Source organism: Oncorhynchus mykiss, chromosome 16, assembly GCF_057628025.1.
Source record: "Oncorhynchus mykiss isolate SJ-2025 chromosome 16, ASM5762802v1, whole genome shotgun sequence".
NCBI classification, from domain to species: Eukaryota; Metazoa; Chordata; class Actinopteri; order Salmoniformes; family Salmonidae; genus Oncorhynchus; species Oncorhynchus mykiss.
The window spans coordinates 12626758-12641953 of NC_143037.1; the positions used below are offsets into that span (position 1 = coordinate 12626758).

The following is a 15196-nucleotide window of genomic DNA, read 5'->3' on the forward strand; positions in this document are numbered from 1 at the left end:
ACTGCCCAGAGAACCTGCTTGTAGTTTTATCACATCTCTGTCAATCAACTCCTCACTGCATTTCTAAGGAACTTCTTTTCTTTTCTCGTAAAGGAACACTTTTGGTTGAGAATATGCAAATCCAAGGCCGAGTGGAAGACCCAGGCAGAACCATCTCTCTCTCCCTCCGAGACAACTACAACCACTGGGTCATACTGGACCCGGTCAGACAAAGGCTGTACCTCAACAGCACCGGCAGGGCCCTCGACCGAGACGTAAGTCCTCTGACGCTCACTATGACTATCCATATGTTTGTCTGTGGAGAATAGAACTCAAAAGGGTTTGTGGGTTTGGGTTCCTCTAAAGAAAAAAGTGTTCACTGCAGGTTAGCTATACATGTACATTCCCTTAAACTACATCCTGAGGTAAAGCGAAGCTCCACAGGATAATGTAGCTTCTTTCTTTTCAGTGTTTTGTTTGTTGTTCATTCTTCTATTGGACATGTATACATTCATAGTGTACTGCACATGTCCACCACAGTACAGTGGGTAAAAGCTTCTGCTAAATGGTATATGCTTATGTACCGGTGTTAGAGTAGTTTGTGATAATCACAGAGATTATAAGGTTGACTCTGAGGCATACCTTCCGCTAGATGTTGTACACATTCATATCAGTCCTGTACTTCAGTGTGAACCAGTTTGAAAGGAGACACATGGCCATAGAATTAGGAAAAATAACTCTCAAATGACTCTGTCTCCCCCTGTCCTCGGTTTGTACTGAAACGATACCTATTTAGTCTCTCTAGGCAGACGTTCCCCTAGGTCTGGGATTTCCGAGACTAAAACGTCTTCCTTCCTTTTAGCCCCCGTCCTACATCCATTCCATCGTTGTCCAGGTCCAGTGCACCAATGAGCTGGTCGGGACCGTCATTTTACACGAGGTGCGCATTGTGGTGAGGGATCGCAATGACAACGCACCCCGATTCCAGCAGCCTCGCTACTATGTCGCCATAAATGAGGTGAGGCCCCCAGGACAGCCTAGTTAAATTTTTTATTACAATCCAAGACGATGTGTGAGCAGTATCTCATTACTTAGCATTAAATATTTCAGTCTGTTCAACCTGAATAGGGCCATGCGATTTGAAAAAAAATGCTGTAAAAATGTGAAATATTAGCCGTTGTTCAGTGACCGTGGACTGGTAGGGACGGGTAATAACTTCAAATCTAATTACATGTATTCAGATGGAACTTTTTGACTGTTAAAAAAGGGGCTTTGGTCATTAAAATGACTGTAACGGTAATACATGACTGGGTAATATAATGACATACGTATCATGCGTGGACCATGGCCCATTCTGGAGACTTCCTGATTCTCTGTGTGGTTTAACAGTGGTGGCCCATATCCCATTCTGGAGACTTCCTGTCCTGATTCTCTGTGTGGTTTAACAGCGGTGGCCCATATCCCATTCTGGAGACTTCCTGTCCTGATTCTCTGTGTGGTTTAACAGTGGTGGCCCATATCCCATTCTGGAGACTTCCTGTCCTGATTCTCTGTGTGGTTTAACAGTGGTGGCCCATATCCCATTCTGGAGACTTCCTGATTCTCTGTGTGGTTTAACAGTGGTGGCCCATATCCCATTCTGGAGACTTCCTGTCCTGATTCTCTGTGTGGTTTAACAGTGGTGGCCCATATCCCATTCTGGAGACTTCCTGTCCTGATTCTCTGTGTGGTTTAACAGTGGTGGCCCATATCCCATTCTGGAGACTTCCTGTCCTGATTCTCTGTGTGGTTTAACAGTGGTGGCCCATAACCCATTCTGGAGACTTCCTGTCCTGATTCTCTGTGTGGTTTAACAGTGGTGGCCCATATCCCATTCTGGAGACTTCCTGTCCTGATTCTCTGTGTGGTTTAACAGTGGTGGCCCATATCCCATTCTGGAGACTTCCTGTCCTGATTCTCTGTGTGGTTTAACAGTGGTGGCCCATATCCCATTCTGGAGACTTCCTGTCCTGATTCTCTGTGTGGTTTAACAGTGGTGGCCCATAACCCATTCTGGAGACTTCCTGTCCTGATTCTCTGTGTGGTTTAACAGTGGTGGCCCATATCCCATTCTGTAGACTTCCTGTCCTGATTCTCTGTGTGGTTTAACAGTGGTGGCCCATAACCCATTCTGGAGACTTCCTGTCCTGATTCTCTGTGTGGTTTAACAGTGGTGGCCCATATCCCATTCTGGAGACTTCCTGTCCTGATTCTCTGTGTGGTTTAACAGTGGTGGCCCATATCCCATTCTGGAGACTTCCTGTCCTGATTCTCTGTGTGGTTTAACAGTGGTGGCCCATATCCCATTCTGGAGACTTCCTGTCCTGATTCTCTGTGTGGTTTAACAGTGGTGGCCCATATCCCATTCTGGAGACTTCCTGTCCTGATTCTCTGTGTGGTTTAACAGTGGTGGCCCATAACCCATTCTGGAGACTTCCTGTCCTGATTCTCTGTGTGGTTTAACAGTGGTGGCCCATATCCCATTCTGTAGACTTCCTGTCCTGATTCTCTGTGTGGTTTAACAGTGGTGGCCCATAACCCATTCTGGAGACTTCCTGTCCTGATTCTCTGTGTGGTTTAACAGTGGTGGCCCATATCCCATTCTGGAGACTTCCTGTCCTGATTCTCTGTGTGGTTTAACAGTGGTGGCCCATATCCCATTCTGGAGACTTCCTGTCCTGATTCTCTGTGTGGTTTAACAGTGGTGGCCCATATCCCATTCTGGAGACTTCCTGTCCTGATTCTCTGTGTGGTTTAACAGTGGTGGCCCATATCCCATTCTGTAGACTTCCTGTCCTGATTCTCTGTGTGGTTTAACAGTGGTGGCCCATATCCCATTCTGGAGACTTCCTGAATTTTGATTAGTGCTTTTTGAGGTCGGTGCGGTTTCGGTTCGATTATTCAAAAATAATCCGGCTTTTTCGATTTAGGTTTCAAATTTTTTGAGGCACATTAAATGCACTATGCATTATCTGGGTTGAATGCTGTAACAACACTGAATAAAACAATGAATAAAAGTCCCATGATTCTTGTATCTGCCCATTTCGGCTTATCACTTATTAACCATAATTTACTCACATTGCTTTACTTAAAATAAAGTGATGTGTTTTATTTGATTACTTTATTATTTAATTCCAAGTCATCTCATCTCTATAGAGCTGCTGCCTATGCTGTCTGACAAAATCACTATTTTAGCAGTTCTTCAAAGTAAATAAGGCATACTTGTATGACTGCTGAATACCAACTATTAATCACTTAGATAATGTATTTTCAGGCTCGAGAAGCAACGGCTTTCTAACCCTCTCGATCACTGTGTTCTCTCTTCTCTCTGTCTCCGTGTCTGTTCCACACTGTTCATATTAAAGCTCATTGTAGTTAATTGCCACATTTTCTGCGCTAAACTATGTAGAATATTGGCTTGTTGGAAATTGCAACTCCCTACTACATTGACCTCCACGGGTCTCTATCTGGTTTAACAGTGGGACCTCCACGTGTCTCTATCTGGTTAACAGTGGGGCCTCCACGGGTCTCTATCTGGTTTAACAGTGGGGCCTCCACGGGTCTCTATCTGGTTAACAGTGGGGCCTCCACGGGTCTCTATCTGGTTAACAGTGGGGCCTCCACGGGTCTCTATCTGGTTAACAGTGGGACCTCCACGGGTCTCTATCTGGTTAACAGTGGGACCTCCACGGGTCTCTAGCTGGTTTAACAGTGGGACCTCCACGGGTCTCTAGCTGGTTTAACAGTGGGACACGGGTCTCTAGCTGGTTTAACAGTGGGACCTCCACGGGTCTCTATCTGGTTTAACAGCGGGACCTACACGGGTCTCTATCTGGTTAACAGTGGGACCTCCACGGGTCTCTAGCTGGTTTAACAGTGGGACCTCCACGGGTCTCTAGCTGGTTTAACAGTGGGACACGGGTCTCTAGCTGGTTTAACAGTGGGACCTCCACGGGTCTCTATCTGGTTTAACAGTGGGACCTACACGGGTCTCTATCTGGTTTAACAGTGGGACCTCCACGGGTCTCTATCTGGTTAACAGTGGGACCTCCACGGGTCTCTAGCTGGTTAACAGTGGGACCTACACGGATCTCTATCTGGTTTAACCCTTTACACTCGTACCCGTATGTATACGGGTTGAAAATGGCAGATTTAGACACTGATAAACACCTAAATTGGAACGTAGTGGCTGTACGGTAACATGCTATACTTAACCTTTCTGATCTCCCCATCCCGGATCCGGGATCGTGAATACAGACTCAAGCTCATTACCATAACGCAACGTTAACTATTCATGAAAATCGCAAATGAAATGAAATAAATATGCCATCTCTCAAGCTTAGCCTTTTGTAAACAACACTGTCATCTCAGATTTTCAAAATATGCTTCTCAACCATAGGAAAACAATAATTTGTGTAAAAGTAGCTAGCTAGCGTAGCATTTAGCGTTGGCATTAGCGTTAGCATCCAGCACGCAACATTTCAACAAAAACATAAAAGCCTTCAAATAAAATAATTTACCTTTGAAGAACTTCTGATGTTTTCAATGAGGAGACTCTCAGTTAGATAGCAGATGCTCAGTTCTTCCAAAAAGATTATTTGTGTATTAGAAATAGCTCCGTTTTGTACATCACATTTGGCTACCAAAAAAAAACGAAAATTCAGTCCTCAAAACGCGAACTTTTTTCAAAATTAACTCCATAATATCGACTAAAAACATGGCAAACGTTGTTTAGAATCAATCCTCAAGGTGTTTTTCACATATCTCTTCGATGATATATCGTTCGTGGAAGCATGGTTTCTCCTCTCAATCAAATGGAAAAATACTTGCACGTGGCTTTGCGCACCAGTTTCGACGCAGGACACCAGGCGGACACTTGGAAAATGTAGTCTCTTATGGTCAATCTTCCAATGATATGCCTACAAATACGTCACAATGCTGCCGACATCTTGGGGAAACGGCAGAAGGTCTAAGCTTATTCCTGTCGCATTCACAGCCATATAAGGAGACATTAGAAAACAGAGCTTCAGAAATTCTGCTCATTTCCTGTTTGACGTATCATCTTGGTTTCGCCTGTAGAATGAGTTCTGGGGCACTTACAGACAAAATCTTTGCAGATTCTGAAACTTCAGAGTGTTTTCTTTATATGCATAGTCAAGCATCTTTTCGTGAACGGGAACGTTTTTTATCCAAAAATGAAATAGCGCCCCTAGAGATGCAACTGGTTAAGCGAGGGGATGTGGTATATGGCCAATATACCACGGCTAAGGGCTGTTCTCACACACAATGTGATGCGTAGTGAGTGACTGGATACAGTTCTTAGCCGTGGTATATTGGCCCTATACCACAAACCTCTGAGGTACCTTATTGCTATTATAGACTGGTTACCAATGTAATTAGAGCAGTAAAAATAAATGTTTTGTCATACCCGTGGTATACGGTCTGATATACCACGGCTGTCAGCCAATCAGCATTCAGTGCTCGAACCACCCAGTTTATAAATGCCGTTTAACATCAGGCTCTCCGCTTCACAGCTCTGTATGGGTTTAGTCTGTTAGACGATCTGAACATGAGCACCGCCAGCGACAAGAAGTTGCCCCATCCCTCCCGCTAATTCAGCAACTTTTGCAAATGTTTTGTTGTCTGAGTGAGGGAAATGCTGTAAATGAAAGAGGACTCGATGTATTTTGAAAGGTGAGCCGTTGAGGATTATCATACAGACCTCTTTGATGTCATACAGTCAAGTCAAACACCCGCAAGTCCCAATGTGCACGTCACATTTCCATATCATAAAACTCATGTCAAATACAGTGTCAACGCTTATGATCACTATGTTTGATGTGCAGTTACAAGATGACATGGCATCACAAAGTTATTTGGAACGAACGAGCCCTTGTTTGTTTGTTAATTGTGAAGAAAATTAGCCGGGGCACATGCACCTGAACATACTCATGATTTCTTTCTTTGCAAACAAAAATGTCTATTTGTTTCTCTGAATTTCCTTCTGGCAGCCTAGCACTGTAAGGTCATATTTTATCGTTTAGCAATAGAACAAGCTTTCAAATCATGCCCACCTGACCCAGATTGTGATATATAATGGACTGTTTTGGGAATTACAGTAAATGTAAAATGCACATAAAATCAACAGTCTTGTGTCAGGTGAACTGTTGTGTACTCACCTCTGGTCTAATCATGTTCATATTGTCTCCAAACTGTTCCCTTTCAATTGCTACCATGGTTATGCATTTTAGCCCTTTCCACACACTGTAGGCCAATTCGCACGAGTGTAAAGGGTTAACAATGGGACCCACCAGTGGGACCTTCATGGGTCTCTATGTGGTTTAATGTGTAGGATCTTAATTTGACCCAGTTTGCTACAGCAGGAAAATAATCCTGCAGTAACAGGAAATGTGAATTATTATGTGGATTGTAATTAATGGGCATGTTTGTCGGGGTCGATCCATTTTTTTTTTTGTAAGGAAAAATCATTAATAATTTCAAAGTGGAAATTACAAACTTCAGAAACCTTTAAAAACTTCAAATACATTACAAGTTTAAAATGTCCTGCATTGCAGGAAAGTTCTCCTGCAATAGGGTGATCAAATTAAGATCCTACATCTGTAGGCCACTCTATGGCCTTCTGGGCATAGAAGGCCATAGAGTGGCTGGTGTGCCACCGTGGTCCAAAATAGTGACATGGGGATTTTGCAGCTTTTCCCTAATTGAAAGAGGTTCCCCTGAGTGTCATCCTAGTCGATTTAGCTCATTAGCAAGCAGCCTTGCAGAGTAGCTGAAGCTGCTGTTCTCAAACGGTTGGGCATGGTTGCTTTCCGTATTCTGCTCTGCAGTGTTTGAAATGTTAAGCTGACACAGAGATACAGAATGCAGTCCCTTGTCCATCAGTCAACATGGAGCGTCTAGTAGTACCTAAGCCCACATAATGGAGTTCTACAGGGCTGTCGAGGCGGAGAGAAAAATAAAATCTCTGTTGAAGACATGATTATTTGAATGTGTTGCAGCTGTATGCTCTTGTCAGACCTCAACACTGTTTATAAATGCCATTTTTTTTTTGATTTAACTGGGCAAGTCAGTTAAGAACAAATTCTTATTTACAATGACGGCCTACTCCGGCCAAACCCAGACGACGCTGGGCAAATTGTGCGCCGCCCTATGGGACTCCCAATCACGGCCGGATGTGATGTAGCCTGGATTCAAACCAGGTACTGTAGTGACGCCTCTTGCACTGAGATGCAGTGTCTTAGACCACAGTGCCACTTGGGTGCCATCAACTACATCTTAAAGAGCTGAATCCCTCACACGTGTTAATCAGGCACGTACTAGTCTTCAGGTGCGCAGGCAGCTTTAGATATGCCTTAACCTCCTTACAAGACCTTGTTTATCTCATATGGGGAGAATTGTTGGCCTCTCCTTGTATATCTCAATAAATGTACTACTATGACATGTAACATTCTGCTCAACCCCCTGTTATTATTCGATATCTCCCGTGTCATTTCTTGGTTATTAAAGGCACTGTACACTATTTGTCCTACATTAAAGAATTGATTACGACAGCCTTCATGCATACAGTCTGCTACGCAACGTTTATCATCGAGGCGCTGAAGTGCAGACGGAGGGACGTGGAGGGTTGATGTGCTCCCAGAGGTGTGTCTGCGGCGGGGGGGGGGGGGGGGGGGGGGGGGAGCCTTGCATCCCAATGAGGACAGACACCAGGATTCTCCCTTTTAATATAGACTCGCACGTTGTTAGCTCCTAAATAATGCATGCTTTACGTTGTTGTTTTTTGGCTAACAACACTGCCGAATGGATGGGGTGTATGGCCTTTCCTATTCTGTCGTCAACGACTTGGGATATTTTCAATTTGCACATGGGAAACATGAAATCCTGCCTCTACTTTCATTACAGCATCTCTTTAGAAATGACCTCTGATACCCCTGCTGTGGGTTTTCTATTAGATTTCTCCTATTCTGAGACTTGGTTTTTTTTCAATTCAGTACCAGTCAAACCATAGCTGAGATCAGTAGTGTTTCTCTGAACTGTCTCCTGTCTTCCTCTTGTCTCTGACATATTTTTGTGTTCCTGAAAAGTCTTGTCAGATATAAGAGTAGCAGAGGAGCTAAAATAAACATGTTTCCTCTGTGCTGCCAACAGATGCTAGACTATTATCTCCTCTTCTCACAGCTGATAGCGGTCCACTGTGGGGCTCAGGTATGACAGCTGATAGCGGTCCACTGTGGGGCTCAGGTATGACAGCTGATAGCGGTCCATTGTGGGGCTCAGGTATGACAGCTGATAGCGGTCCACTGTGGGGCTCAGGTATGACAGCTGATAGCGGTCCACTGTGGGGCTCAGGTATGACAGCTGATAGCGGTCCACTGTGGGGCTCAGGTATGACAGCTGATAGCGGTCCACTGTGGGGCTCAGGTATGACAGCTGATAGCGGTCCACTGTGGGGCTCAGGTATGACAGCTGATAGCGGTCCACTGTGGGGCTCAGGTATGACAGCTGATAGCGGTCCACTATGGGGCTCAGGTATGACAGCTGATAGCGGTCCACTGTGGGGCTCAGGTATGATAGCTGATAGCGGTCCACTGTGGGGCTCAGGTATGACAGCTGATAGAGGTCCACTGTGGGGCTCAGGTATGACTGATAGAGGTCCACTGAAGGCTCAGGTATGACTGATAGAGGTCCACTGTGGGGCTCAGGTATGACGGCTGATAGCGGTCCACTGTGGGGCTCAGGTATGACAGCTGATAGCGGTCCACTGTGGGGCTCAGGTATGACAGTTGATAGCGGTCGACTGTGGGGCTCAGGTATGACAGCTGATAGCGGTCCACTGTGGGGCTCAGGTATGACAGCTGATAGCACTCGTGCGCCTCGCTCCACATCTCAAAGACACTGTCAGTTGAAGGCACTTTCAGAAATCAAAGAACTTTACTTCAGGTTAACTGTTTATTTTTTTTATTTTTTTTGTAGTTTATTTTTCTCCCCAATTTCGTGATTGAGACCTTGTCTCATCGCTGCAACTCCCCAACAGATCAGGAGAGGCGAAGGTTGAGTCATGCATCCTCCGAAACATGACCCCGCCCAACCGCTCTTCTTAACACTGACAACCATAGTCAGCCTGCAGGCACCTGACCAGCTACAAGGAGTTGCTAAAGCGCAATGAGCCTAGTAAAGCCCCCCCCCCCCCCCCCCCCCTTAATCAGGATTTTAGCCGCCCAAAAAATAAAGACTTCTGAGATTTGAAAGAGATAGGATTTGCAACTCACAAGGATGCGACCAATTACATATCCAATTAGCACTGCCAAGTCAAAGGGTCGCAAAATCTGACTAAATGGTCTCATTCTGGAGCCCTGCAGCTTGTTGGTTTAGCTGTGACTGTGTGTCACATTCAGAATCATTGGTGTTGGATCATTAGTGTAGGATCATTAGTGTTCTGAAGAAGGTTGTTGTTGACCGAAGGCTTAGCACATGAAAAACTGACACTTGCATATGATTCAAGTGTGTGGGTAATTATTTTTATAGTTTGAATTGTTAGCACTGTCATTAGGTTGTAATAATGTCTTACAGTTGACCCCAGTTGGCACCACCATCTTCTCCGGCTTCACTGGGAATAATGGAGCCCTGGACATTGATGACGGCCCTAACGGACAGATTGAATACATCATCCAGTACAACCCAACTGACCCGGTACGTCACATCTCAACACTTACTGACACATTCTCTTTAAAGCCACGACTGATGGCAATCACACTTCACAGCCCAAAAAGATTGATGAAGACATTAGAGCAGTACGGTTTTACTCATGTCACTAAGTAGGAGTCAGAAGGACACACACGTCCTGTTGAGGCAATCTCTACCCCCGAGATCTCTGCACCTGCTCTGGCAGACAATGAATAGAGTAGAGTCCACTCTTAACCCAGGGCACTGTATCTCTTTGTGTCGCAGACCGCCAACAGGACGTTTGACATCCCTCTCACCCTCTCCGGCTCGGTGGTCCTTAGGGAGAGGCTCAACTACGAGGAAATCACCCGCTACCTGGTTCTCATCCAGGCCAATGTAAGTCTGTCTGTCGGTCGGTCGGTCGGTCGGTGTCTATGGTTTCCCGATAGAGATGGAAGTTAGGCTTAAGAGGGTTTTAACGACGCGTCGTTACAATGACGGCCGAAGAGGTAACATGCGTTTCCCAAAACAGAGAGAACGTTCGCTACGTGTGTCATTGGGATGACACTGAAAGGGTTGAAAGTAAGACAGCACTGCTCTCAGATCAGCTTTCCATTTTCAAATCTTACCTTAACATAATAATTATTAAACAATACTCACAATGGATCAACTCCTAAAGATACACTATACCTACAAAAGTATGTGGACACTGCATTAAATTAGTGGATTCAGCTATTTCAGCCACATCCGTTACTGACAGGTGTATAAAATAGAGCATACAGCCATGCAATCTCTGTAGACAAACATTGGCAGTAGAATGGCCTTATGGAAGAGCTCAATGACTTTCAACGTGGCACCGTCGTAGAATGCCACCCTTCCAACAAGTCAGTTCGTCAAATTTCTGCCCTGCTAGAGCTGATCAACCGATCAACTGTAAGTACTACTATTTTGAAGTGGAAATGTCTAGGAGCAACAACAGCTCAGCCGCGAAGTGGTAGGCAACACAAGCTCACAGAACGGGATCGCTGAGTGCTGAAGCACGTAGCGGGTAAAAAATGTCTGTCTTCAATTGCAACACTCACTACCAAGTTCCAACCTGCCTCTGGAAGCAACGTCAGCACAAGAACTGTTCGTCGGGAGCTTCATGTAATGGGTTTCCATGGCCGAGCAGCCGCACACAAACCTAAAATAACCATGCACAATGCCAATTGTCGGCTGGAGGGGTGTAAAACCTGCAACCATTGGACTCTGGAGCAGTGGAAACACATTCTCTGTAGTGATGAATCACGCTTCACCCTCTGGCAGTCCGACGGACAAATCTGGATTTGGCAAATTCCATGAGAACGCTATCTGCCCAAATGCATAGTGCCAACTGTAAAATTTGGTGGAGGAGGAATTATGGTCTGGAGCTGTTTTTCATGGTTCAGGCTAGGCCCCTTAGTTCCAGTGAATGGGAATCTTAACGCTGCAGCATACGATGACATTCTAGACGATTCTGTGCTTCTAACTTTGTGACAACAGTTTGTGGAAGGCCCTTTCCTGTTTCAGCATGACAATGCCTCCGTGCGCAAAGCAATGTTCCAACACCTGGTGGAAAACCTTCCCAGAAGAGTGGAGGCTGTTATAGCAGCAAAGGGGGGGGACCATCTCCATATTAAGGATTTTGATTTTGGAATGAAATGTTCGACGAGCAGGTGCCCACATACTTTTGGTCATGTGGTGTATATTGCAACCTATGGCTGCAAATATTGAGGTGGCTTATTCTACACTGTAAATACTTAACTTGTTTTTACGGTAACTTTACAGTAACTTAATGGCAGCCATTAAGGTACCGTATGTTACCGTAAATTCAAAATGAACTATGGTTTGACAGTATATTACTGTAAATCAATTAGTCTGTCTGGGGAAACCGATGGTCCAACGAAACACTGGAGCACTTTCCTGAGTACAGTTCTGTACAATGTGGTTTTTAAATAGGGTAGGCTATAACACTACGACAACCTTGAAGGAAATCGTTGTACCACTTTGTAAATGCAAAAATACCTTTTTGTTGTGTTCCATTATCGTTGCATGACCTTTTGAAAGATAATAAGAAAACAAAATCTGTTGAAAAAAGTTAATATAATACAAGTGCTACATTTCCAAGTCAAGAATGGTAAGTACAGAGAGGAATAATGTATTATATGATGTCAAGGTCTTCATCTAGAATGGAACAAACACCAAAAACCTAATTCATTTCATTTTACCAAAATGTTTTACAATGCCTTTTGATATTGGATCACTTGAATGAACAGATACCTGATGTGGCATATAGGTTTTGCTGTTTTCAATGCAAGTGCTTTCCAGCCTCAGATTAATACAATACAGAATGTTTTAGGTAACGTGAATGTTTTTGAAAAGACAGAAAGGAAGTTGCACTTAAGATAGAATAGCTGTAGAAGACGGGTAGACGTTCAAACATGTACTTCAAATCCTCAGCTTGCCACATCCACCCCTGTCATCTCCCCTTGTAGGATCGCGCCCCGTACCCCAACGAACGGCGCACTGCCACCACCACCCTGACTGTAGACGTGCTGGACGGGGATGACCTGGGGCCTATGTTCCTGCCCTGCTCTCTGGTCGACAACACACGTGACTGCAGCCCCCTCACCTACCGGGTCCACATCCTGGAGCTCACTGACCCAGTAAGTGTTACTGCACACCAGCACCGGCTCCAGAGCTCTGAGCTTCAGACCCCTGCTGAGAAGAAGCCTTTTACATGTTGCTCCGTTCAAACAGGGCTGCTTGACAAGCAGCACACTACTCCCAGTGCTAGGGAGAGAGGTGGCTGAGACACAGCTTCTCTGGCCTCTGTTTTGCATATCAGTGTAAGGGTTCTCGTCCTCCTCTTCTGAGGAGGAGTAGTAGCGAGAAGGATCGGAGGACCATATACAAAACCGAAATCAGTACCGTGTGGACCAAACACTCACACGGAAAACAAACACCCACAACCCAAAAGTGAAACCCAGGCTACCTAAGTATGATTCTCAATCAGGGACAACAATTGACACCTGCCTCTGATTGAGAACCATACTGGGCCGAACTCAAAAACCAACATAGAAAAACAAACATAGACTGCCCACCCAACTCACGCCCTGACCATACTAAAACAAAGATATAATAACAGAAGGTCAGAACGTGACAATCAGCCTCAGGAGTCATCTTCGGCATATTAGTACTAAACACAAGACTGGTTCAGTGTGATTTCTTTGTGTTTAAGATCATTTCAAAGATTTTGGCTTTAAGTACAAAGGGCTATTAGATTTATGCTAAGGATAGGTTTATGCTATTTCTGGGTAGTTATATATTACATTTATTGGTCATGCATAACCAGAATGAAGATGAAAATTCACATAAACTTCAGAGACGTGTGCTGTTTATTTTTGTTGTGACACATGGACAAAGAAACGAGACGAGATGGAATGAGACAAAAATGTCCCTTCCGACTCTCCTCCCACAGGGGCTTCCCCAACCCAGAGTTAGATTAGTGTTCACTGGCCTCCCGAGTGGCACAGTGGTCTAAGACACTGCATCGCAGTGCTAGCTGTGCCAATAGAGATTCTGGGTTTGAGTTCAGGCTCTGTCGCAGCCGGCTGCGACCGGAGACCCATGGGGCGGCACACAACTGGTCCAGCGTCGTCCGGCAGGGATGTCCTTGTCCCATCGCGCATTAGCAACTCCTGTGGTGGGCCTGGCGCAGTTCACACTGACACGGTCGCCAGGTGTCTGGTGTTTCCTGTGACACATTGGTGCTCCTGGCTTCCGTGTTTTTTATTTATTTATTTATTTTACCTTTATTTAACCAGGTAGGCAAGTTGAGAACAAGTTCTCATTTACAATTGCGACCTGGCCAAGATAAAGCAAAGCAGTTCGACTGATACAACAACACAGAGTTACACATGGAGTAAAACAAACATACAGTCAATAATAAAGTATAAACAAGTCTATATACAATGTGAGCAAATGAGGTGAGAAGGGAGGTAAAGGCAAAAAAAGGCCTTGGTGGCAAGGTAAATACAATATAGCAAGTAAAACACTGGAATGGTAGTTTTGCAATGGAAGAATGTGCAAAGTAGAAATAAAAATAATGGGGTGCAAAGGAGCAAAAATAAATAAATAAATTAAATACAGTTGGGAAAGAGGTAGTTGATAGGGCTAAATTATATGTGGGCTATGTACAGGTGCAGTAATCTGTGAGCTGCTCTGACAGTTGGTGCTTAAAGCTAGTGAGGGAGATAAGAGTTTCCAGTTTCAGAGATTTTTGTAGTTCGTTCCAGTCATTGGCAGCAGAGAACTGGAAAGAGAGGCGGCCAAAGAAAGAATTGGTTTTGGGGGTGACTAGAGAGATATACCTGCTGGAGCGTGTGCTACAGGTGGGAGATGCTATGGTGACCAGCGAGCTGAGATAAGGGGGGACTTTACCTAGCAGGGTCTTGTAGATGACATGGAGCCAGTGGGTTTGGCGACGAGTATGAAGCGAGGGCCAGCCAACGAGAGCGTACAGGTCGCAATGGTGGGTAGTGTATGGGGCTTTGGTGACAAAACGGATTGCACTGTGATAGACTGCATCCAGTTTGTTGAGTAGGGTATTGGAGGCTATTTTGTAAATTACATCGCCAAAGTCGAGGATTGGTAGGATGGTCAGTTTTACAAGGGTATGTTTGGCAGCATGAGTGAAGGATGCTTTGTTGCGAAATAGGAAGCCAATTCTAGATTTAACTTTGGATTGGAGATGTTTGATATGGGTCTGGAAGGAGAGTTTACAGTCTAACCAGACACCTAAGTATTTGTAGTTGTCCACGTATTCTAAGTCAGAGCCGTCCAGAGTAGTGATGTTGGACAGGCGGGTAGGTGCAGGTAGTGATCGGTTGAAGAGCATGCATTTAGTTTTACTTGTATTTAAGAGCAGTTGGAGGCCACGGAAGGAGAGTTGTATGGCATTGAAGCTTGCCTGGAGGGTTGTTAACACAGTGTCCAAAGAAGGGCCGGAAGTATACAGAATGGTGTCGTCTGCGTAGAGGTGGATCAGAGACTCACCAGCAGCAAGAGCGACCTCATTGATGTATACAGAGAAGAGAGTCGGTCCAAGAATTGAACCCTGTGGCACCCCCATAGAGACTGCCAGAGGTCCGGACAACAGACCCTCAGATTTGACACACTGAACTCTATCAGAGAAGTAGTTGGTGAACCAGGCGAGGCAATCATTTGAGAAACCAAGGCTGTTGAGTCTGCCGATGAGGATGTGGTGATTGACAGAGTCGAAAGCCTTGGCCAGATCAATGAATACGGCTGCACAGTAATGTTTCTTATCGATGGCGGTTAAGATATCGTTTAGGACCTTGAGCGTGGCTGAGGTGCACCCATGACCAGCTCTGAAACCAGATTGCATAGCAGAGAAGGTATGGTGAGATTCAAAATGGTCGGTAATCTGTTTGTTGACTTGGCTTTCGAAGAC

The 15196-nt window shown here is 45.0% G+C and overlaps 1 protein-coding gene across 4 annotated transcripts in view; it reads left to right on the forward strand.

The window, feature by feature from the left end:
* Window positions 1–15196, forward strand: part of LOC110492834 (protocadherin-15-like) — a 303674-nt gene that overhangs the window by 123136 nt on the left and 165342 nt on the right. For all 4 annotated transcript variants that reach the window (XM_090201917.1, XM_090201916.1, XM_036946203.2 and 1 more), the window contains 5 exons: window positions 94–254; window positions 842–997; window positions 9610–9729; window positions 9988–10098; window positions 12216–12386. In XM_090201917.1, coding sequence (XP_090058043.1) covers window positions 94–254; window positions 842–997; window positions 9610–9729; window positions 9988–10098; window positions 12216–12386 — 719 coding nt within the window. The remainder of the gene's footprint in view (window positions 1–93; window positions 255–841; window positions 998–9609; window positions 9730–9987; window positions 10099–12215; window positions 12387–15196) is intronic.